The sequence below is a fragment of the Taudactylus pleione genome, unplaced genomic scaffold (genome assembly GCF_031769625.1).
Source record: "Taudactylus pleione unplaced genomic scaffold, aTauple2 ptg000366l, whole genome shotgun sequence".
Taxonomy (NCBI): Eukaryota; Metazoa; Chordata; class Amphibia; order Anura; family Myobatrachidae; genus Taudactylus; species Taudactylus pleione.
Genome location: NW_028284767.1, coordinates 6,295,916 through 6,322,054, shown reverse-complemented (window position 1 = coordinate 6,322,054; position 26,139 = coordinate 6,295,916). Strand labels below are relative to the sequence as shown.

Genomic DNA, 26,139 nt, shown 5'->3' with positions numbered 1-26,139 from the left:
TGCTACATGTTGCCAGTCCTCCTTGCGACATCACAAGCCTATGTGAGGTGTTCTGTCATAGTGTTAACAGGGGCACTCTTGTGGGTCATCTACTCCCATATACCATGGGAGCTAAAGAACACTGTACTGACCTACTGGATATGTATCTGGTACTTTCTGCATTGAATGTAGATGTGATTTGCACCAGTGCCGCTTCTCTGTTACCACTGCCAACTCTGTCCAGACGCCGCTGGTCTCGATCTGTAAGCCACCATGGTCGGCCACTGTGCTGTCCAAGGTGGATGGTAATACCTTCTATGATGTAATCTTGGTACACACTTGACAACGTAGATCAAGGAATGTTCAATATCCGCACAGTTTTGGAAAAGGTATGTCCCATCCGTTGGGCACCCACTATAATGCCCTGTTCGAACTCTGATAAGTTGCCTTGCCATGAGCAGCCTATCCGGTGTTTAAACTGACTCACAAGATGTCAGAGTACAACTGATGCAGGTCTGGGCATTTCCAAGATGTCACAGTACGATGACCCCACCTACCATTACCTTTACATACTGCTTTCCCATGACTTTTGGCACTTCAGTGTAAGTGGTCAAACACCCTTTTACCCAAACAGGAAATATGGGCTGCAATTGACAAGTAAGGGATAACTTAATAAAAATAGATAATAATAAAATTATTTATTAGTTAGACTAATGGCATCATAATACAACTTACTATTGTCATGGCTAAACAAAAATTATTCTGTCTCTCTCTTTCTTTTCTATCCATCTCTTTATATTTTACTGTGGTCAAGCAAATCATTAGAATGAGGTTGTTATTTTTGAAACTTTCAACTACTTGTCCTAGTGGGTGAGCCTGTACCCAACAAGTGGGCGGACAGACAGGATCAAAGCAGCTGGTGGTAGACGGGACAGAAAACTGCACTGGTTGCAGGGATAGTGCTAGAAGGAGAGAATAGGGCCCTACCTATGAGAGTATACAGTCTATGGGGGGAATTCAATTGTACATGAAAGATAAAGCAACCACAGATTCTGTTAGTATAATTAAAAATCACTCAAACCAGTAGCAACAATGTATATAATAAATTAATTATATCTTTATTAAGACAAAGCAGCCAATGCTTATAAATTCAATAAGAGCAATAAAACACACATGTAAATAATGAAATTGCATGTAAATAATGGTTCCTAAAATGTATGAATATAGAGTCCCGGACTTTTGAACAACATTTGGTGAAACCCTCTGAAGAATTCCTCCATACACAGATATATTTTGAACTGATGTTGATTAGTTTATCATCCGGTATAAAAGTTACAAAGTAATAAATGGGTGTCGATATTACCTTCCGTATAGTTGGATCAGACCCAGATCTGGGTATATGACCACAATGTGGATGATGGTTACCGTGGCTGAAGATGGCAGACCTCCCGATCTCGACCCAGCTGACGATGGAGATGCAGAGGGGAGTGGGTGGTCGCTCTAGTGCTCCAGGTCCGGCACAGGAGGGGCAAAACAATGTACTCCGTGCTCTATGAGTGAATGGGTCGTCTGACCAAGATGCACGTGCTCTACCCGGCCAGCGGGGAGACTTGGGAAGAATTGAATGACGCCGCTCTGAGGCTCCGTGTCAGGGGGAAAGGAACAGAGGGCTCTGCGTCCCGGATGGGTATGGAGGATATTCCACTGCAAGCTGATAGAATGGCTTGAAGCTTGCCAGGCACGGTGTGTAGACGTGCAGAGAGAGCCAGTGATGAGACTCCAGGAATCAAAAACCGGGTAGATGTAGCAAAATCAAGCACCAACACGTTTCAACGTCCTTCTGACGCCTTTTTCAATTGTACATGTTGTGCTGCTGGATATTGCTGCAGTACCTGGCTGCACACATATCAACAATATATGGTAGGCCCAGGGCCATAACTAGGGGTCTGCGACCTGTGCGGCTTCACAGTGTGCAGGGCTCTGTGGGCAGCACCGTTGCCACCACATGGCCCTATCTTCTGGCTTGCTGGGCGCCTGGAACGGCACTGTACATTAGAATTACTTCAGCCGTGGCTGCCTGTAGTGCCATCATATGCAAAGAGGCAGGGCCAGCACATGGCGCTTAGAGCCCTTGTTATGGCTCTGGGTAGGCCCGACATCGCAAGTCTTCCCTCATACCTCTATGGGATGCAAGGGAAAACTTGCAGTGCCGATGGATACGGTGTGCTGTTTCGGAACAGCACCTAGCATCCATCACACTGAATTGAGGGCCTGATTCAGAGCCGCTCGTAAGCAGCCGCTCGTTCGCTCCGAGCGATGTTCGCACATCTGCGCATGCATATGGGTCATAATGCGCATGCGCCAACCAGTCAGTGCGGTCGGAAATCGTGTGTTCGCAAAATAGCGAGTGCCTGCTAATTTGAGTGACAGGATGAGGCGTTTGTGGGTGGTAACAGGGGAAGGTGCTTGAAAAAGGGGAGTGGAGATCCGAACGCAGGCGTGCCAAACGGTCAAAACGGGCGTTTTAAGGGTGTGCATAATTAACAAAGCAGCGTCATCGACCACGTCACTTGGCTGTCTCTTAGCCTGAACTGTTCGCATGATTGCGGTAGGAAAATCCAACCACAAGCACTGCGAGCAGTTCAGACGCCTTTCGATGTACTCGATTAATCTAATAAATAGCGGAGATGACGTATGATGCGAACGGCCAGGGGTCGTCTTTACAAAATAGCGAGCGCATGTTTCGTTCGCTCGCTCAGGCATAGAGGCGTCAACAGACCGCAAAGAGTGAGCACTCAATTTAAATAGCCGGCCCCTTTTTCTGAACGAGCGAGCGCAAATAGCGTCCGGCTCTGAATCAGGCCCTGAATTCCAATATAGAAAGGGGAAGGGGTATATAAGGTGTGTAACCAGGAGGAGAGGGATTTAATTACAGGAGATGGACCAACTCCCTAGTGATTGTGAGAAGTGCTGAAAAAATTGGTGTTAAAAGTTATACCTTATCATAATGTCTTGAGTATTTCTGTCTGAAAATAACAAATGACACTAATAACAGTGCTTTAAATAGCACAAGTCAGTGCATGGTATAAATTATGCCAGTTGATATAGAAAACAATATATTGTCTGGCCCGGGTATTTTATTAAGAAGGGGAGATGGGCAATTTGTACAATGGTGAAAACCCTGACACAAAGCTTTAAATTCCAATACATTTTGAGTCACTATAGAGCTAACTAAATAGGGTACTATTAAGTAGTAAAAAGTAACAAAAAAAACCAGGACAAATGAGTGTCAACTGTAAGCTCATTGTGGAAGACATGTTTATTAGACATGTGACATTGTTTTGTTCCTGTCTGATTGGCTTGTTAATGTTTCATGCACTGTGATTAGCCCGATTTCTTCAGGAAACATAATTTATTTACTGAACTTTAGACAAAATTGGACTGATTTATAAATTTATTTGAAAATTGCTAAAAATGAATTGAAATTTTAGAGTTGTCTCCAATAGGTCGTATGAATTATGTCATATCTGCCAACATGTACACATGTGAAAACCAGACAAAATAGGATCCTGTACATTGCATACTGTGAACAGTGGGCACATACTAATATAACATTAATCCAGAAAGATTGTATTATTGCCAAAGTGAAGACTTGAAGGATCTTTTTCCCCTCTTAAGGCATTGGACTATGCCTTTTTTCCCCTTGTTTCAGCTAAGGTTTCTACTGATAAAGGATTGAATATGATGGACATATGTAGTTTGTAACCTAAACAAAAGTGCAAGAGTGATTACACAGGAATTCCAGCAGAACATTAACACTGGGGGCTCAATTACAATAATATGTTGAGCCAAGTAATAATATGCTGGGCCATATCTGATGCAAAGCAGATAAGGGTCAGCATAATTTGTGTGGCACTAGATATTAATCGTGGCACTAAGTATGGCTCAACTTTGTGTATATAGCTTGGTGTTGTCAATCTGGCACCACTGCTCTCCTATAGCATCTCCTCTGAGTGCTGTACTGGTAGGAGACCTGCATGGTGTCTCCGGTCAGCAGGGAGCTTAGGGAGCTCCCTGCCGTGTGATTGCAGACATCACAAGGTATTTGAACACCGATATGGGGTCCACAAATTTAGTTGACTTACTCGGCCTGACACAATTCTTTACGTGAAAAGTTAAAAGAAGAATAATAATAATAACTTTTATTCATAAGGCGCCACAAAGCATACACAGGCCATAAAGGCTTTACATAGAATATACATCACAGTAACAGAGCCTAACCTTACCCTCCCCCTGGGTGTGCCTAACCCTAATCCTCCCTGTAAGTGCCTAACCCCCCCCTTCCCCGCTGCCTGAACCTAAGTCCCCCGGGGGGTGCCTAACCCTAACCTCCCCCCGGGGGTGCCTAACCCCCCCCTACCCCTAGCCTAAACCTAACCTCCCGGGGGGTGCCTAACCCTAAGTCCCCCCCGGGAACCCTAAACCTAACCCTCCCCCCCTGCGACTGTCCGCGCCCAGCTTATCTTCGATCATTAAGCTGGGTATCGGGCTCCCGGCATAGGTAAAATGACAGGTGTCGGGATATCGACACCTTTCAATTAACCCCTTGCCAGGATTAGACAGTTGGGAAGCCAACGGTCGGGATTCCGTCCATTGGCTTCCCGACTGCTTTCCAGTTACGAATAGACTCTGGCACTTTGCCATGTGTGGGTTTCCGGGAACTTGGCACCTGCTGCATGTTCCTGGAACTTTCTGTACTGTCTCTGGGAAGATGATGGCCGCCCCATTTTCCCCATGATTTGTGCAGCATTGGCGCGGGACACCAGAGAGGTAAGTATAATACATGGGTGCAGCGTGGGCTCCAATGGGCCTGTGTGCACCGCACACCCTGCACCCATTATAGATACGCTGTTGCCTCCACAGCACTTCTTTGTGCCCCCGGCATGGCACCCTATAATTTGCCTTTGCTTCACATATGTATCAGTTTTATATTTGATATTATATTCCATACTTGTGTAATACTTTCTTTTAAATATAACTATCCCAAGAGAATGTTCTTCCAAAACAATCTTAAACAGTATGTTTAATATTTTGATTTGCATAATACATTCAAATATGCTTTTATTAATCTAGAGTGTTTCTTGTATTTCTTTGTTAGACCTAGCATACCTTGATTCCATGGTGATTCTAAGAGCAAACACAACATTAAGATTAAAGAAGGCTCTACAGGATTATGATGATAAAGGTGCAGTACAGTGCATAGGGTTGAATATATGGTTAATATTCAAATAAATACATAAACCATGAGCAGGGCCGTAGCTAGGGTAGTGCGGCCGGTGCCATCGCACAGGGCACCACAGGGCAGGGGGTGCTGTTTGGGCCTGTCAAATTTCTGTTTATTATCATTCTTGCTTGTAGCTTCCTCTTATTTCATCCCCAGCATCTCCTGGCATCTCCTATCTCTTCCCTGGCCCTTCCCCATGAAGCCATGGCTCTATTTTGGGTGCATTATGTCCCTTTGAAAAATGAGGGGGGCGGCAATGCCCTTTCTGGCACAGGGCACCAAAAAGTCTAGTTACGGCTCTGACCATGAGAATGGAAGAAATAAAAATAATATAGTCCTCCATGTTTCAGAAACACTGGGCTTAATAAATAGCTCATCCTACCACAGCACATTGTATAAGGCTATACTCACTCTGCACACACTGTTGGTGGAAAAATGGTCACACATTGTATACAGGGTAGCAGATTCCCAATCACAGCACAGCCAATGGCAGCACTTGCAAGAGACACACCCCCTGACAGGCCTATCTGTATCTGCTTCCGGGACTAGGGGAGGCGCTATTCTGTGCACACACCCTTACACATCAGTCTAGGCTTGCCTCCTCATCCCTCCCTCTTTCTACCTCATTGTTTCCACTTTTGTTTTTTTTCCCCATTTTTTGGCAATGTTAAGGTATACAGTACTGTTTCTACGTTTAGATTTTCTTCCCCCGGTCAGATGGAATCAAATCACCTTTTCAGTTTACAATTTTTTTCACTGTAGATATTTTTATCAGCTCTCCGGTTATGGAATTATCACAGCGTCTGTATAATATTGAACTGAAAAGTTTGACTAAGGGGCCAATGTATTAATAACCGCGTAACTGCTGCGATTATTAAGTATCCATAGTAGAAGTCTTTCACATTTGTGGAAGACTTCTTCGGGGGAAGTTGACACTGCGCACGTGCACAGTGTCAGTTTCCACCGCCGGCCAGAGGGCGAGAGATCAAAAGATCTCTCTCCTGCACCTGGAGCCTCCATAGGCTTACAGCAGTATATACCATCTGAAGATGGTGTAAACTACTGGGGCCAAACTCTGAAAAGCTTGGCTTGTTTGGAGTTTGGTACATAGACCTCAGGGGGTCATTCAGACCCGATCGCGAGCACAGGACGCTCGCAAGTGGGTCGATGTTGCCCCACTGCGCATGCGCACGACGGAGGGAGCTCCGTCGTGCGCATGCGCGAGACCCGGATAGCGACGGGCTCTCCGTCATTCCGGGTCTCGCACCAAAGGGGGCGTGCTGTCGATGTTGATTGACAGCACACCCCCTTTGGTGGGCGTGCCGGGGGCGTGGCTGCCAGACGGAGGCGTTCCCATGGGAACGCCTACCATCTGAAGCCGGCCCCACTGACATCACTAGTGATGTCAGTGGGAGTGATTTTGGCTCTGATAGAGCCAAAATCAGTCCAGGGCTTGCGGCAGCGAGACCCTACCGCTGCCGCAAGCCCTGGTCATGACCATCGCGACCATCATCATGGACGCTCGCATAAGCTGTTGGTGGTTACCCACAGCTATGCGAGCGTCCAGGAGGACGCTCCATTTTCATGGAGGAGGGCCCTGATTCAGAGCTAGCGCTCGGCTCTGAATCAGGCCCTCAGATCGTAGTCCCCAGTGATAATAAAGGGGACTGCGATCTGCAGTGCTAATTAGCACTTTGCCGGAGATTTCTGTGAAATCTTCTGCATTGTGCTATTAGTACATTAGTGCAATTTCTACTTATGTTATGAAAAAAATCTTAATACATAGGTTTCTAAGAAACAAATATCTGGTCCAGCATTTGCATTTATATGCTTGGCATTTGTTAGTTCAATTAGAGGTAATTTGTGGGCGTTGCCCACAATGTGCCCTTGCAATGGTGTTAGAATAACTGAAACAGCACACCAAATCCACCCCCTCCCCAAATCAGCCCTATTTAGTCAAAAAAAATAGCATATTTTACTTTGGGGCACCATAGGTGGATACAATAAATGCAGCCTAGGGATGCACTAGATCAAAGACATCACCGGTATCGTCTGTAAAGGGTTAATATTTGTGCTCTTCTCACCATTGTTTGCTAGCTAATTCTAATTGTAAATATTTTTTTTTCTTTACAGCTTGCTCAGAAACTGAATGCGGTAAGTCATTTTAACCTCAGTGTGGTAAGTGATTTTACATAAAATTATTTACTTACACTAAATTTGAAGGAAGGTGATCTGTATTGTCTTTGATTTAGTAGTTACATTCTAAGGGGCATAATCAATTGGCCGCAATTTTCTTTTTTCCCCTATGGCGCGAGATATTTTGGCCAGGCGCAAGGTTTTTCCTATTCAATTAGGTGTTAAAATTTCAATAGAAATTAACGCGGCTTGTTTCTTGCTGCTTCAAAGGCACATCTGCATGAAACTCGCATGCAAACACGATTTCACATGCAAATGGAAGGCTATAGACGGTCGGATCAAACATCGGACACTTTACATGGTCAGGATTGCAACTCACGGATTTACTAAGAATCGTGTTTGGGAACACGATAGAACACGGACAAAACCCGCAGCAGAATAGAAGAATCACACAGTAGTGCCTGTGAGCTGCATGTTGTGCTGAAGCACTGCACAGATCAGTGTGATCTGTGCAGTCTCCGTTGCGTTACAGTTAGAAAATAGGATAAACGGCATGGGATTCCCCTGCCATCACCTGTCAACAAAAGGGGTGGAGCATTTAGGGGGTGGGGTGGAAGCTAAACGGTGCAGACCATAGTCACCGTATACCGTGTCCTTTTACTAGTAATAAATAAAATACTTGAGATTAGAGCAGAGGCGTCACCGAGTCTGGTGATACCCGGTGCGCACCCTGACCATCCCTGCACGCCGCAGGCACTCCTGAAAAGGATGCATGACCTAAATTAAAGGGCGTGGCCTTGTGGGGGATCCTGATGACTTCACTCCCGGGTGGCAGCACAGCATTGCCGAGATGCTGGGCTGTCCCTGGAGACTGGGCTGTCAGCATTGTCGGCTCCTCTTCTGTGACAAGAGCCAGGTGCTGCAGGATAATGTCACAAAACAGCACCCTGCTCCTGTCAGTGCAGAGGAGCCAGCATTTTGGTGTCCACCACCCTCCTGACGCAGCTGGATTAGAGTGCTGGTAAACATTACATGTCGATGTTTAATTGAATATCATCTATGCGAATACTGGCCTAACATGTTCCACTATTTACTGTACAAGTTTTGATACGCTATATCTTTTATCCTTCCATCTGTTTCAGGTTGGCTGAAATTGAATGTGTTAAACTGTATCACATGTAAGAGTGTGCCACCATCGTGCTTAGGTCGCCAACGTTGCATGGGTATGTACAGTAGGTAATCTAGGTAAATGGGGAAAAAAATCTGACACATTCACGCGGAGATCTGAGGCATTCACGCAGAGATTAGACTCCTTCACACAGAAATTACACCGCTTCACGCAGAGATTAGAGTCCACACAGAGATTAGACTGCTTCACGCAGAGATTAGACTCCTTCACACAGAAATTACACTGACTGCTTCACGCAGAGATTAGACTCCTTCACGCGGAGATTAGACTCCTTCACGCAGATATTAGACTTCTTCACGCAGAGATTAGACTTCTTCACGTAGAGATTAGACTCATTTATGCAGAGATCAGACTCATTCATGCAGTATGAATGGATCTTTGTAAAGGCATCTTTGTGAGGTTGTTGGGTCCAGATATTGGGCCTGATTCATAGGTGCACACAATAGCAATGTTCATGTACTTAACTGACTATGGGGTCTATTTACTAAGCAGTGTTAGCAGACAGAGTGAAAAGTGATAAGGTACCAGCCAATCAGCTCCCAAATGTCATCTCACAGGCTGTGTTTGAAAAATGACAGTTGGGAGCTGATTGGCTGGCACCTTATCACTTTCTTATCACTTTTCACTCTGTCTCCTGACACTGCTTAGTAAATAGAATATTCTTAAAACCCCTATGGCACATGCATTACCCTTTGTGCCCCAAATGTGCTGTTGCGTACAGGAACGCTGGTAACAGGGATTGCTGGGAAAACCATGGGCGGTCCTGGCTGGTGACTTGGCGTTTGCCCGAAGTGAACACGCAATAATGGAGTGTCATGACTGTCAGTGAAAGCAGCTGCATTCCCAGATTCAGAGCCGCAGCCACAGAGGCTATGCTCAGATAGAGACCCTGCACCCAGAGGAGTAGCGTATAGCCAGGGTGCCCCGAGCATGTGCATGCTATGGTGGCTCCCCCCGTGCCTGCTCGCTCACTCAAGTGTTCCAGGGAGGAGGCGGGTCCATATGGGATTAAAGTAAAGAGAAGTAAAAATAATGATTAGGGACAGCCCCCTGTTCTGGTGCCCACATGTAGTGCCCCCTGTGGTGGTGCCCATATACAATGCCCCCTGTTGTATTGCCCATATGGCATATGTGATATGTACTGGTGGCATAGGTCATATGTTACTGGTGTTTGTGCCCATATGCAGAGCCCCCTGTTGTGCCCATATGCAGTGCCCCCTGTAGTGGTGCCGATATGCAGTGCCCCCTGTAGTGGTGCCCATATGAAGTGCCCCCAGTAGTTGTGCCCCTGTAGTTGTGTTCCCCCCCAGTACTTACCTGATCCATCGCGGCCGTCGTCCGGGCTGTCGTTGCCGCCCTGACTGGATCTAACTAGCTGCATCACTGGGAACGATGGCCTCTGAAGCAATCAGAGGCTTCCTTACTTCCGGTCACTTCAGAGACCAGCGATGACAGTTCAATGCTGGCACCCGGCAGGCTGTCAGCTTATACAGCTTCCGGGTACACAGCGCGCGGCGCCTCCGGACACCTTCGACGCCTGGAGCTTGCACTCCACTAAAATCGCCCTCCCTACGCCCCTGCCTGCATCTACCATAGGACTGGTGCAATTGTTGAAAAGTAGTATTTGCATATTATCGCTGCGGTGGCTCTGTAGAAACACGCAGCCATGTGCACCTCTAAATTATGCCATTGTCTGCTGGATGACTAGCATTCTAGTATTGTCTTTTGTCACTGCTATGTTCTTTTCAGTTTTCCTTCACTGTATGTTTTTTGGCAGGTTTGCAGGGAGTTGGGGCTCCCGATATGGTTTGTGGAGCAGGGAATTTGGGCGTACGATTTCATCATCCTATCTTAATAAAACATAGCATACAGTTTAAAAAATAGGTTGTCAAATTAATTCTTGGATAAGGATACATCAGCAACACTTTACTTTGCTCTAGTAACGCTGACAGGTGATACGGGGTTGTCTGGGTACATTTGTAATTTTTTTCTTTGCATCAGATTTAGGACCATCACTTGGTGGTAAATGTCATCCTCATCTGACTACCCTTTAGCATGGAATGAGAGTAATGCCGCGTATCCACTACGCGACATTACTGAGCAATTGCATGGTTACGAATAGTAGAACTGTGGCGTCCGTTCACCCTGCGCACAACCTAAAATGGGTGTGGCCTAATCACCATAGGCCACACCCCCTGAATGATGCTATTTGGGGGCGTGTCCGTATGGCACGCCTTCCGTTTAACGTCAGACTGGGGGCGAGCCCAGCACTCCTTCAGTAGCTGGGCTGCCCCCAGCCCTCTTCCTGCACTAAATGTGCACTAAATGGATGCCGCGCACATGCGCGCAACATCCATTCAGTTTCTCCGGGGTCCGGCACTGCCGCACAGCTGCAACGCTGGGGGTACCCAAACTCCCGACCGCCCGTGGGACACTTCGAAAAATGGGTCTGTCCCATGGGGTGGGCGGCCAGGAGACTTGCCCAGTTTTCTGAGTGGCCGGGAGCGACACACGATTTTTGGGAGCCTCTTGCCCATTCCGGGAGAGTAGGCAAGTATGATTTAAAGTCCTTAACAAAAATTCTTTCTTGCACATACTGAGTGACGATGTAGGTGTATCTTTTTATTTTTCAGAAGTTGGCACTTCAATCTTAGTTTTTTGCTATGTTTTCAGTGTTAGTGGTTAAGCTGTTGAACTGTTTGTGTCAATATTATACAGCTTCAAAGTACTTTATTATACATTACTAGTATTATGCCCGGCAGATACTCCTCCACTTCTCAGATGGATCTTAAATAGTCTTATACATATAGTACTTGTGACACAGTTGGGATAGGGGTCCCTCTCCTGGGTAGGTGGACTCCCTCTTTACACACACAGCAGCTGGAGAAACAGAACACAATTCTGGGGTTCTCGTGCAAGCTGGTCGGAGCCAGTCTTTATTGTACTGGACATATAAATAAAACACAAACAAAATCCTAGCCCGTCTGGGCTCTAACTAGACAGCAGGTTCCCTCACTAACAGAAGACTAAATAAGTTCACGTCCACAGTACTTACAGGTGGTATCACACAGTGTCTCAGAGCAAACTAGCCTGCGGGCCTGCTCTCCCAGGTATGAGACACCCAACCATAACAAAACCCAGCTTATCTGAGCCACTTTCAGGTGCAAGCCCTAACAAGCCTGCTACCAGGCTGAAAGGCCCAACACCTGGAGTGGCCTGTGGATGGAGCCCTCCATCTCCTCACATCCACACCCCCAGGACCCATTCAGGTTTTTCTCTAAAGCCAACATTTCTAGTCTGTTTTTCCAAACAGACTTCTCCTGGGGGTTTTAAAACACATAGGACAGGAATCTGGGACAGACATAGAAGCCATTCAAAACTACTCCAGTGCTTCTATCACATACTGTATATGCTGATATTGTTGAGCTTATTCATATTATGGAACAATATTGCTGGTATTTGCTCCTTTGCATAGGCGTGGGCAGGGGGCACGCAGGGTGTGCGCCCACACAACCACTTTAGCAACCCCAAACAGTACTTAAAGCGTCTGCTCCCTACATTGCAGACGGTCCCTGGGGCGAATCTGCCTCTTTTTGAATCCATAATTGCTGCAGTAAAAACGTTCTATACAGATAGAGGCAGTGGTCTATGTCCTGGGGGGTGGCAGTTAGTGGCAGTGGTCTATGTCCCGGGGGAAAGGGAGCAATAGTCTATGTCTCAGGGGGGAAGGGGTTGCACATCCCTTGTCCGGTTCCGGTGCGCAATTATGCTCCTCTGTGTACTGTTTGTAGCTCCTGCTACATTTCTTTCCTGGTCTCACACTGGCATATGTACAGAAGGTGGTCATCATCTATACTAAGGTAGATTTGACTTTGAACCTTTGGTCTCTCTCTCCATTCATTTATTTAAAATACAAGATAATTATTTTTGTAGAAATCTTCAATCTATTAGTTTTATAAAATATTTACGGTAACATAAAGTAAAAATTATATTTTCATATGTAAAACATATATTTTTATTATCTATTTAAGTGGACAAGGAGCCAAAAATAACACTGAGATACAATAAAGAGGAAGAAGAAAGGGCGTTGCTGGAGACCGGGTTGCTGGTTGTAGGGATTTCTGCCATCGCTGTGCTTATAGCATTCTCACTTCTGTAAGTACTCATTTTAGCATACGTGATGAGCTTCTCCTAACTGTCTTCTGCAATATACCTAGAGATGAACACCATAATACTACCTTCATTTTTCTTAGTTTTTCGGTTTTTTTTAAACACTATAATGGACTTGCTCCCCTCAGAAACCACGGGAGAAAGAGCAGAACAAAGGCCTTTCTAAACCGGTGCATGAGCAGGAGGGTCCAGGGGGCTAGAGGGGTACTATCCCTCACGGGTTGGCTATGATATGTTTATATGCTGAATGTCGACTCCATAATGTCGTCATTCGGGCTCTGTACATGTCCAGAATATCGATAGATGACATGTTTGACATCTACAATGTCAACACTGACATATCAACATTTTTGGAATGTCAACAGTACTATTTCAGCCTAAAATTAACCCTAATTGCAGCCTAACTGTAGCCGAAGCCTAACCTTAAGCCAAATTGATATACTGACATTGTTACTGTTGACATTGACAATGTAGACATCTTGAACTTGTAGACACTATGTCGATGTTAATAATATTTATCAGCATGTTATCTGTCGGTCGACATTCACAACATGTCAACATTCTGGTGTCAACATTTTGATTGTTGACATACTGAGTGGAATCCATCATGCACTACCTACATTTTGCTATGAGGCCATTATCGGGTCCTGTCTTTACCCCTTATTAACTTGCTTCAGTTATCACCCTGCAATCATTTTTCTTATTCCTGGTCTCACATCTCCCTCTCATATTGCTTTTCATTTTTCTCCTCCCCCGTTAAATTTGTTTTTGAAAAACTCTGCAATCTCGTACCTATGGTCCTGAGGTCCTTGGCATTTAGACACCGAACCGCCGGTGGTCCATGTCGATGCTCATCAGCCAGTGATCCATGCAGGTGCCCAGTTACGAGTAGCCCATGGTGACACACAGCTGTCAGTAGACTGTGGTGACACTAACTGTAAGGGGCCTAAAGTGATACTTAGATACCAACAGTCTGTGGGACACCCAGTTGCTAGAGGTCTTTGATGGTGCCCATGCCACCCCTCCGTCTGGGTAACACTGGTCTGCGATGACACCTAGCTCCTGACTTTTCCTGCACACAAAACAATATTACAGTTGACCTTGGTTTTCTCACTATATTTAGGAAATTACTCTTCTTTTATCTTGTCCTGTTCAAGAAATCATGTATCACCTCTTTTTTTTCAGTTTATTTTTATACACAGACATAAAAAAAAGTTCAGAAATCCAAGCACCATTCTCGCAGTCCTTCTGTGCAGACACTTTTGTGCAATAATTACAGGGGGTGTTTTTGCTGTGACTGTAAAGAGACTAGCAACATGCCAGTGCCTCTCACTGTAACCATAACCGTCAAACAATGACATATTTTAGCTGATTAAAGGGGGAATGTTAAATAAATACTTTCCAAAACCCAAAACACAGCTAAAAACTGTCTGGACCTGATTCTTTTCAATGTGGGTGGGACTTTACAGACTCAGACCCCTGGAAAACGTCCTCTTATTATTGATGATTAGTTAGGTACACAATTCTCCATCTGCTATACAGCTAGCGTGACATGCCATAGAAGCTTGGCTAATGGCTTTCCCAAGTAAGCAATAAATTAGGCGGGATGCCAAAAATAATCTGCAGATAATGGGAGAGAATACACAAGTGGCTATTATGAGAATGGAGTTTTGTTCCAGTTATCTGTACCATACGATGCAGAAGAAAATGGTATTGTAGGGAGCCTGAATCATACTCTCAGAGTGGAAGAAGCTTACTCATTGATGCAAATATGCCAGCCATGTACTAGTAAGAACCAGTCATTACAGTCTGCTATCCTCAAAAAGTATTTACTTGGAAATGCAACTGAGAAGACTCAAAAACTCCATGTGAGCTATGAAATGAAGGACACTGTATAATCACAGCCACTGGGCACAGCGAAAGGGTTTTCCAAAAATTCCCCAAAAAAACCTTGCGTATGTAACAGGACTGACTAAATAAAACCAAACGTATTGCTCTAACCCCTCAAAGAATGAAAAATACAGCATATATAATAGTAGGTCTATGCTGATACAGTAATCACAACAACTATGCAAGAGCTTACAGCCACCACCAAAAGTACAAAAGTGTTGATTTAAATATACTTTGTTATGCCATACCGCCACTTCAGTCAGTGCTAGCTTGACCTAGCATCACGTCTTGCGCCAGGGCATATGCAGCGTTAGTTTATACTTGTCACTGGCCGCGTGTGCCAAACGCAAATCAGCGGCCAATCAAAAAGAAGCATCAGCTGTGGCCATTTAAATTTGGAACCGGCTGCTAGTTAATCACGGCTTGCGGACCAGCAGCCAATCAGAAGCAGCCACGTAGCTGCTCCTGATTGGCTGCTGGTCTGCACAGTGATTGGTTCACGTCCGGAGCAAAGTTTAACATGCCGCTGCATTTGCCCTCATGCCCTGGTGCTGAGACCCGATACTCTGTCCCAGCGCCGACCAAAGCTGTGCCCCTGTTTGGTGCCAGGTGGCTGTGGAGAACACACTGCCAACGTGAAGGAGAGGAGGAGAAGCAGCTGTCTCAGAAAATGCTGATCAAAGATGTGCCCCTGATTGGTGCAGTGCCACCCACAGAGAGCCAACTGCCAACGGGGAAATGAAGAAGTAGAAAAGCAGCCTGTCTCTGTCAGTACAGACAACAGACATGGACTGAGAGGTACTGTGGGTGAGGTAGGGTGAGCACTGTGAGGTGTAGGGGGTGAGAGAGGGAAACAGTTAGTGAGAGGTGCAGGGGGTGAGCGAGGTGTGAGGTGCAGGGGATGAGAGAGGGAAGCAGGTAGTGTGAGGTGCAGGGTGTGAGAGAGTGAATAAGGTAGTATTAGGTGCAAGGGGTGAGAGAGGGAGGTAGAGGCTAATTCTCATTATCCATAAAGCTGGTGGGGGGGTTCTACAAGCCCCATTTCAAAATTCCCACTTCGAGCACTGCTTTTTATAATAAAATATAAATAATGTAATGTGATTTAAATAATGGACAATTTAAGCTGTAAGCTGAAATGGGGTACAGACTGTGAATAATGAATTTTCTTTGCACAGTGCTGCATAATTTGGTGGTGCTATATAAAGAAACAAAAATAGCAGCCACTGGGCATCTCTGAATGAATTCCATTGTCTGCAGCATTAATATAAATATGCTAGTGCACAAGGGAAAGGCTAAAACTAGCATTTGCAGGCAGTGAATAGACATTCTAATTTACATACAGTATTGCAGTGTATGGAGGTGCTCTGGTTATCGGCTTATCGGTCCTCCCGTAATCCGTGTCAGCTGCAGCCTATGGCCAGCATAACTCTTACAGTGTGATGTTTTCCTTGCCTGCATTCCCCACAATATGAGGCTGCACCTGTTACATGAACTCATGCTCTCACTAAAGTAATCATGAGTGGACTCAAGGCCTGATTTGGACACGGGATGAACAATGGAGGCAGTCACCTCCGGGTGCCAGTCCTGAAAGGGGCACCTCACCTCCATTGTCCCAGCGCCTGAAAACCCAACTCCGTTACTGATCTGACTGGAGCCAAGTGCCAATCAGCTTCAGTGTCAACCCTTTCATATTTATTGAATGGCAGAGGTAGTCTGGGCACCGGGGCTCACTGTGTCCAATCTGGACCTGCCATATTACAAGATTGCCCCCTGATAGTGAGTGGATTGTTTCCTTGGGCTGGCTACTCTTCAAAGACCAGTCTCCTGCTTACATTAGATCTTCTTTCCTCCCCTCACCACTCTCAGTTCCCCTTTCCCGCTCTCCCCCTCCCACAGCTCAAAATCCCCCTCACACCCATGGCACCCCCCTCCCCCATGGAGATTCCCATTTCCTGATCTCTCTCATCTCACAAAGCTCCAAACCCCCCATCCATGGCACAGGTTCCTCTTTCCTGCTTTCTCATCTCACACTGCTACAAACTCTCTACCACCCCCTCCTACGGCACCTGAGAACCCTCCATTCCCCCACACAGTTTCCCATCTCCTGCTCCCTCTCATCTCACAGCTCAAACTCCCCTCCCCATCCACAGCACCCTACTCCCCCCACCATCCACGGCACCTCCGACTGCCCTCCCCCACACAGGTTCCCCTTTTCTGCTCTTTCTCCTCTCACAGCTACAAACCCCCCAACCCCCCCTATCCGCAGCACCCCCTCCCCCACACCAGTTCAACTCCAGCAGAAAATTAACACTACCTCAGCCTGTGTGGGAGCTACAGTACAAGTGGATCCTGTTCTTCCACAATGAAGGTAAGTCACTATACAGTTAGAGTAGGGTTAGGATTAGGCTGCGGTTAGTGATAGGCTGCAGTTAGGGTAGGGTTAGGATTTGGGCTGTTAGGGTAGGGGTAGAATTAGGCTATGGTTAGGGATAGGCTGCCGCTAGGGTAGGGTTAGGATTAGACTGCAGCTAGGGTTAGGCTGCAGTTAGGGTAGGATTAGGCTACAGTTAGGGATAGGCTGCAGTTAGGGTAGGGTTAGGCTGCAGTTAGGGTAGGGATAGAGAAAGCCTGCCTAGTGAAACAGCTGTAGGCTATCTGTAACCGATTGTTAATGTCATGTAACTAAATTCAAAGTTACAATGTTGCTAAATGGATATATGCCCCAGCCATTGATGTCTAAGTTAAAATTATATATGCGCTATACATAGTGCTGAGACTAATTGCTATTGCCTACGATTATTGAAAGCAATGCTAAATATATGAGGCCTATGCTCCAGCTACTGATGTATAAAATGATACATGTGCTATGCGCAGTGCTGGGAATGATTGCAATTGCCTAAAGGTTCAGCTGCATTATTGTATACATGAATACCCAGAGCTGCAAAGGTTAACATTTTTACCTATAAAATCTTTTTTTTTTATGGTATGTTATTCACACACATATGATATAATGGGAACTACTGATATATATCACATGTAGTGGAAACCCATTATTACTAGGTGTGTTGACCAACTATATGCTAACATAATAACTAACATACTAGGTGTGTTGACCAACTATATGCTAACCTGCTGTGTGGGATTAAACCTTATAGCTAAGAGACTCAGAACTACAACATATATTTGTGTATACTGCAGAGCTAAGAAATATGTACTATAAGCATTGCATGGCAATACATAAGGCTAAGACATCTAAGCATAGGAAGAGAAGACACTGTATCAGTTTGGAATACTGACTATACACAATATTAGTCACTGCATTGTTTGCTACAATTTGCTACTTCCTTCTAGGAGCTGATGAAGGCATTTAGCCTTAAGAAATAATTATTTGCAACATAAATAACAGAATAAACTATAATAAGTAATGAACCACTGTGTTACTAAACACTGATCATATTGAAAGAATGACAAATTGAAAACGGTTTTGTTTTGCATATTTTATTGTACACATTAATTTTCATCTCTTTTGCACAATTCTATCTTTTTATATTTCACCATCTTAACAAATTTAATACAGTGAGATATTTTAATGCATACCTATTAAAAATATAAAATTTTAAATTACCAACGTGGGTCCCAGTGCACCCGTTAAAACTACTTACTTTTTTTCTTTGTATATGTGATAGGGTAGGGTAAGTGTTGGGCTACGGTTAGGGTTGAGACTAGAGATGTGCGCCGACCCCTTGTTTTGCGTTTTGGATCTATCTCCTTGTGCTTCAGATCTGGATTTGGTTTTGCCAAAACGCCCCTTGCATGTTTTGGATCTGTAATTTTCTAAAAAAAATCATAAAAACAGCCAAAATCACATAAGTTGGGTCTGTTTTTGTTCCTACAGTATTATTAACATGAATAACATTTATTTCCAGTCATTTCCAGTCAAATTTGACCACCTCACAGCTCACAATATTGATTTTTTTCATCTAGTTTAGCTAGCTGGCTGACTAAGCTAAGCTACAGCAGTGAGCTGCACTAACATGTGGCAGTTCAGCTTCCAACATGGCACAGAGTGGCATTGCAGTGTTAAACAGGATGGCAGTTTAATAAACTATACGACCCCTAGGAATTTAAAAAAACAAGATTGTTTTCCTTAACTAGAACTGCCAGCATCTGTGATGTTTGCTGGGCCTACTGGAAGTTATTTGTCAACAGGTGGTGTGCTTCAGGTTACCTCAGCCTGCTTTACGCACTGCATGTATCATGTAAATATGTATGTATGTGACCAATATACACAACTAATTTTTGCACTTTATTACACACATCCTGGCAAGAAGAGGCTCTGTGCTGCTGCTCATATTTGCCCACCCCATCAGAATTTACTTTAAAAAAACTGAAAGGGACATGCAGGAGATGCTGTCTCTGGCCGTTACAATTTCTGGACATTTATAAACCATAAAATTAAAATGAAAAATGTCAGGCAGCAATGCCCCAAACAGCACATAATGCAAAGAAAAGAGGTGCAAGATGGAATTGTCCTTGGGCCTCCCACCCACCCTTATGTTATATATATATAAAACGGGACATTTACAGTTTAACAAACCAATCACTTCAGCGACCAGGGCTGCTTGTGGCTGAAATGATTTGTTTGTTGGACCCCCAAAAAACAAGCTGCCAATGCGCAGTGGACATTGGTGGCAATGATCACATACACAAACTGGCTTTACATTTGCAACATAGGTAAGATCAGATCTCGTCATCATCATCCCCATCAGTGTGTACATCCTCTTCTTCACACAATATTAATTTGTCCCCACTGAAATCCACCATTATAGACGCGGGATGCAGTCAGGAAGCCGATGGTCGCGATACCGACCGCCGGCTTCCTGACTGTCAAATCCCGGCAAGTGTCTAATGACAGGCGTCGAAATCCCGACGCCTGTCATTAGACCTATGCCAGGAGCCCAACACCAGGCTTACTGATCAAAGGCAAGCCAGGCGCGGACAGCCACGCGGGGGGTGGGGAAGGGGGGGGTGGGTGAGGTTAGGAGCTCCCGGGGGGAACTTAGGGTTAGGCACCCCTTCCCCAGGAGGTTAGGGTTAGGCTAGGGGAAGGGAGGGTTAGGGTTAGGCGGAGGAGGTTAGGTTAGTAAGTAGAAAAAATACTTGCCCGTCGGGATCTTCACTGCTGGGCTTCCGCTGCCGGGATTCGATCTTACTGATTCCACAGACGCCTCTGTATTTTTTTTTCTTAATTGCTGGTAAAGGTCTTCCTCGTGGAATTTGTAATTCATTTTGATGAATATCATCTTTTCCACATTTTGGGGAAGTAACCTCCTACGCCGATCACCGACAAGGTTCCCGGCTGCGCTGAAACCTCTTTTAGAGTACACACTGGAGAGTGGGCAACTTAAGTACAGCAAAGCCAGTTTGTGTAAGGGACTCCAAATTGGCTCTTTTTCCTGCCAGTAGTGAGACGGACTGTCTAACATGCCTATTTGGATGCTATCCCTAAAATAATTATCCACCATTCTCTGAAAGGTGGCCGTATCAGACAAAGTTACGGTAGACATGTCACTAATTGTAGGCAGTTCTTTCAGACCCAACCAGATGTCATTAGGTTTTGCTGACTGATCTGCATCACCACCAGCAGTGGGTCACTTAGGAAAATTTAGTTTTTTCCTGGCAGCGGTACAAACTGAATGAGGAGATGTTGCCATGTCACATTCCGCTTGAGCTGACAATTTTTTCACCAACAGCTCTTTACATCTTTTCAGATTTATGTCCGTCGGACTTAACCTAGGATCAAGTATGGTCGCCAAAATATAGTGATCTGATTTCAAGAGATTGATGACCCTTGGATCCTGGCGAAGCGATCTACAAGTCTGACATACTTCTCCAGCTGCTTTTGCAAAAGTCTGATTAGGGCAATGACCTGACTCAAGCTGGCAGTATCTGAACTAACTTCACATGTGGCAAGTTCAAAGGGTTTGAGAACCTTGCACATGGAAATTATTCTCCACTGCGCTTAACTAAGGTGCATTCCCGCTCTTTTCCCTATGTCATAGGCCGTTGTGTAGCCTTGGATGGCCTTTTGCTGCTCCTCCATCAGCTGAAGCATATAGAGAGTAGAATTCCACCTAGTTACTATCTCTTGCTTCAGCTGATGGTAGTACAAATTCAACAGTACTTGCTGGTGCTGCAATCTTCAACACGCAGTTGCTGAATGTCGAAAATGTCAAGAAATCTTTCAGGTCACCGAGAGCATATCCTGCATGCCCCCGTCATTTAAAAAAAAAAATGTTGCACCACCAAATTAATTGTGTGAGCAAAACATGGGTCAAATTCGCCCAGATGTAATGCTCGCACAATATTGATGGCATTGTCAGAAATCACAAATCCCAGGGAGAGTCCAGTTTTGCAATGATTTTCATGAGTTTTTCTAAGAGGTTCTCAGCGGTATGCCTCTTAGTGAAACCGGTGATACACAGAGTAGCCTGCCTCTGAATGAGCTGGCATTTGTTAGATGCTGTTGCTGCTGTTTGCACTGTTGGAGGCAATACACCTACCCAGTGGGCTGTCACAGTCATGTAATCTTTAGTTTGCCCTGTCCCACTTGTCCACATAGTTGGACAGTGGGCACAACGGCATTTCTGAGGACATTAATACTTTTTTTTTTTAATGTCCTTGTACAGACTGGGAATTGCTATTCTAGTGAAGTGGAACCTAGAAGGGACATGGTAGCGGGGACACAGGACCTCAATTAACGGTCTAAAACCTACTGCATTAATGGCAGATACTGGATGCACACCTAATACCAGCATAGCTGTTATGGTGTCAGCAATCCACTGGGCAACTGTCTGCAGTGGTGTAAGTTCACCCCAGACGCCCGGAGGTAAGTTATAATTTGGTGCTTCCCCTGTCACAGCTGCTGACATTGTAATGTAGCAATTTGCATGAAGACAAGGCTATAGATAGACGAAGACAGCAGCTGATGGTCTGACATGGAGCTCTCCACTAGTGTATGGTGGTTTCTCAGGTGCCGTGAAGGGCCATGATGTTACAAGGTACATAGTTGCAGCCCTATGTGGGATGAATATGTTGTGGACAATGGAGGAGGTGCCCCCTTCAGAGCTGGAGCCCGGCGGCAGGTGCCTACATTGTCTCCCATAGTTCTGCCCCTGACTGTCTGCTGTTATACTTGTTCCCCATTGCAAAGGATTATTTGACAGTCAACTGTTTTGTTAAACTACTAAAAGTAATTTACTTCCTGGTCCCCTTCTGGGATAAAGATCAACTCACAGCAGCAGCAACTGGCGTAGCACTCAAAGATCCTTCTGAGGAATTACGGATAGGAGAGGAGTCAGTCATTCTTATGTTATTGGATGCAGGACTACTTCCAATCACGATTGAGGATGTTGATGATGATGCAGGTGTTGGTGGAGGAGATTGCAGGCGCTTGGATCTAACAGAGAGAAGGGAGCAGCCAGGTGACACTGGACTGATTGTTGTTACGTTTTTTTTTAGACAAAGTTTCTGATTTTGAAAAACACTTTTCAATTTGATGAATGCGCTGCAAGTGATGTTTCAGGGAGGAGGTTCCTAGATTGCTAATGTCCTTACCTCTACTCACTCATGCTTGGCAAAGGTTAAAGATGACTTGACAACTGTTGTCCGGATTTGGGTAGAAATATTTCCACACATGAGAAGTGGCTTCTTTTGTCTTTTGCCCCGGCATGACAGCAATGGGCTTTGCCATTTTCCTACCATGTGCAACAACTGTTGCCTGATTTACACAAACAACATCCTAGGCATCAACATCCTCATCATCATTGTTAGCGCCAACTACAGAAATATCATCCTCATCCTCCTGGTGCAATTCCACAGAAGCATCCTCGATTTCTACATCAGCATGTTGACTTGTGCTGCTCATCCCCACATTTGCATAGGGCACACAAATGGTGGAAAGATGATCCTCTTCAAGTACAGTATTAGAAAGGTCAGGCTCACACATAGCAACCGCGGACACACTTGGACTCTCTTTGGGGATCTGTGACTTTTTTGAGCACACAGTTGGTTCATGTGCCTTAGTGATTAAAATTTTTTGAAACTTCTACTGGGAGAAGGGCTTATATAATCATAATATGGGAACCACCAGTCATAAATAAAGTCCAAGGCTTTAGCCTTTCCTTGCCACTTCGTGTAGTAAATGGCATATTACCAGTTTTTTGTTTCTCTGCAGCTAACTTAGCTTTTAATTTTTTTTTCTTCAACACTGTAAAACATTGCTTGTTTGATTTTGACTTAAGCCCTTGGGCATCGGCCTTCGTAGATGACATTGAATGCCTTGCATCGTCATCAGCTGCAAGACTGGTACAGTATGTGGTTCCTGCTCTCCTCTCATTTGATCGTCCTCCATATTAACAAACTTACACTGCGGTCTGATCGTCAGTGTCACCGAACAATATTTTATTTTTACACTGGGGAAGAGCACCCCTGAATGAGGCAGCAGACCCTTGATGAACAACACAGACAGCACCCCTTTTTGATGGACAACAAAGCACCTCTGGCGATTGCGGACAGACCACATGCAGAGTCACAAATACGTGGACGATAAACTGCGATAGTGTCACCATACAATAATAGCGCAGTTAAGTTGCTAACGCACACACACAGAAAAAAACCTTTTTTTTTAAACTGGGGAAGAGCACCCCTAATTGAAATAACACCTGTACAACACAGCACCCCTTTATGGGCTGCAGCCCTAGCCTGATGGACAGGACAAGTGACACAGCAGCTGCAGCACCCACTAAAGGAAGACTCCCTTTATATATTGCAGCCTAAGCCCCTTTATGGACAACACAGCAGCAGCCTTCAGGCCAAGAGCCCGACTGGACACACACACTGAGAGACTGACAGTGACTGACTACATCTGCTAGCTTCTGTCTCTACAGCCGGAGTGGCGCCGTTCACGGGGACCTTTATATAATCCAAAACCCGCGATAATCTGATAGCGACAGGATGAGGTTTTGCCTCGTTTTGAGATCTGAGTCACACAGGAAAACCCGAGCCTAGCTCGGTTCTCGCTTCGGATCTGGAAGTTTGGGTGGGTTTGGTTCTCAGAGAACAAGACCCGGTCATCTCTAGTTGAGACAAACTTTTGGTATGGGGCCAACAAAGTTCTAGTTACGCCCCTGCATGGAAAGGCAGCCTGGCATGTGGGGGGTAGATATTAAGGTAATTACTGTTTGGAGGGGATCTCTTTAAAGTAAGTCACTGATGAACACAGTGGGGGGTTAGGAGTACATTACAGAACATACAGAAGGAGGAGTTTAGTAGCACAAAAAAAGAAAAACAATGGGAGAAGTGTCAGGATTTGGTAAGAACCAATGGGGGGGGAAAACTTAATTACTGATGGGGGGTAAGGAGTTTATTATAATAATTACTAATGAGGAAGGGGGGCGCCAACATCTATCTTGCCTCCGGGCGACTGGAATAAACTTGTGCCACTGTTCAGAGATGGTTGGTAATGCAGCTGCGGTTGCAACCACTCTGGTGGTTGTGGGAATATGCAGATGCTAATCTCAGCCTTCCCCTTATGCTCCACATTGCGATGGAGTGTACGAGCGGTGAGACTCCCACTTTCAGGCTCTGTGCTCTGTGGATTTTCAATGGAGATTGCAAACACTCCAACAGTGACCCAAGATCGGGTGCACCACAGACATTTGTGGTAGCCTAGGGTCTACGCTCGCTGCTGTCCTCTAATCCAACTAAACATGGCCTCTGAGGCTGTGGATTAGCGATTGAGAACAAAGTAACATTCCCAGACATGCCCATGGCACTCTCCTGATGCCCATGAAATGGCCCCTTTTTGCAATCACTTTAGGTGACCTCCCAATCTCCACCCTGAAATGCCCAGGTATGGCAAACCCCTTCTCAAGTGATATCGATGCCGTACACAATTGTGATCGCCATTTGGCACTTAGGTTCAAGCATGCGCAGAAGGGATTTCTCTGACCCTTTGCACATGCACAGTAGCAACAAAAACGCTCAACTGCGGAATCAGCTAACCTGTGTCCATCTCTCAGGCAGGCCCTCATTACATCCTTCCAAAAGATCAACCCAGTGATCACCTGAAATACTCATCAGATTGGGCAAAGGTTGTTCATTCCCCGTCCCAGGAGATAAAGATTTATTACCAAAATAAACTTTTTTTTATATAATAATAATAATAATAATAATGGAAGAAGCGAGTGGCTCAAAGTGTTATGTTACATTTACTGAGATATTTATTGTTAAGTATAAATTTGACATTTGACTTGAGTTGGACATATAACTTTTATCCACATTATATATCAGTAGATAGACTACCAACATTATCATAACATTGTTTTGTTAAGGGACCTATTCATTAGCAGATGTATTTCTGAGCGATGAAAGACAAAAGATATCCAGTGGCTGTGCTGAACGATATCTATCATGTACATGACAGATTTTGACGAATGATGAACGATATCGCATGACATCATTCAGGGAGTGGATTTTTTTCTCTTCAGTGCTTTGTAGCTGCTGCTAATATCTTTCATCGTTCCTCGTTTACCGCATATAAACTGCACGATATTGCTAATATCGTACAGCTACTGTATATGCGATAATTGACCAACATATTGGAAAGATGATAGATGCGATTTATCGGCCGCGGGAGTGCGCATCTGTCATCGTTCAGGGCCTATCCATTAGCAGATATAATGAAAGACTGAACGATATATCGTTCAATCGTTCATTTTATGTGCTAATGGATAGGCCCCTTAACTATGATCCAAGGTCATAACAAACACCTTCATCCATTAAAAAAAAGTCATGTTTCAGAGAATTGTTACATAACACCTTCAACCCTCCCCTTGTTACTTAGGGCTTTTCTGCAGTAGGACACAATGCACCTTTTAAAATCACTACTGACAGGTAATATTACAATATTTGTATATTCTCTTTTTAGGGCTTTCAAGTATAAGAGCAACATGAAACTACTTACTGACAGCAGACAGGAAAGCATATGAGTGATGGAACATTATATCTGTGCAGTGATGTAAGTGTGGGTGACTATACTGTGCTGCTTACATTCACAATTTGTTAATTCAATAAAAATCCATGACCACTCCTGCTCTTATTGTTGTGCTTTTACCTTATTGCATGGAAATCAACTACTAGCATAGGTGTAACTACCATAGGTGCAAGGGATGCAGCTGCCATGGGGTCCAGAGATGAGACGGCCCATCTCACTTGTCAAAGTTACATGTGTTATATACATTGGTCACAATTGGGTGGTTCAAATACCTAGTTACGCCCCTGCTTGTATATATAAACCTTATTTCCTGATAGCATCCCAGTGGCTGGCATACAAAATAGACCTTATTCTCTGGTGGCTCCCTCTTTCCCAGTGGCTGGCATACAATACAGACCTTATTCTCTGGTGGCTCCCTCTTTCCCAGTGGCTGGC

General features: G+C 44.9%; 1 protein-coding gene across 1 annotated transcript in view; it reads left to right on the top strand.

Moving 5' to 3' along the window:
- IZUMO2 (IZUMO family member 2) overlaps positions 1 to 25,705 on the top strand; it is a 49,642-nt gene extending 23,937 nt beyond the window's left edge. Inside the window, exons 3-7 of the mRNA XM_088444513.1 lie at positions 5,138 to 5,224; positions 7,397 to 7,417; positions 8,542 to 8,622; positions 12,620 to 12,743; positions 25,639 to 25,705. Of these exons, the coding sequence (XP_088300639.1) occupies positions 5,138 to 5,224; positions 7,397 to 7,417; positions 8,542 to 8,622; positions 12,620 to 12,743; positions 25,639 to 25,699 (374 nt within the window). The 3' untranslated portion in view covers positions 25,700 to 25,705. The remainder of the gene's footprint in view (positions 1 to 5,137; positions 5,225 to 7,396; positions 7,418 to 8,541; positions 8,623 to 12,619; positions 12,744 to 25,638) is intronic.
- Positions 25,706 to 26,139: the final 434 nt, after the last annotated feature.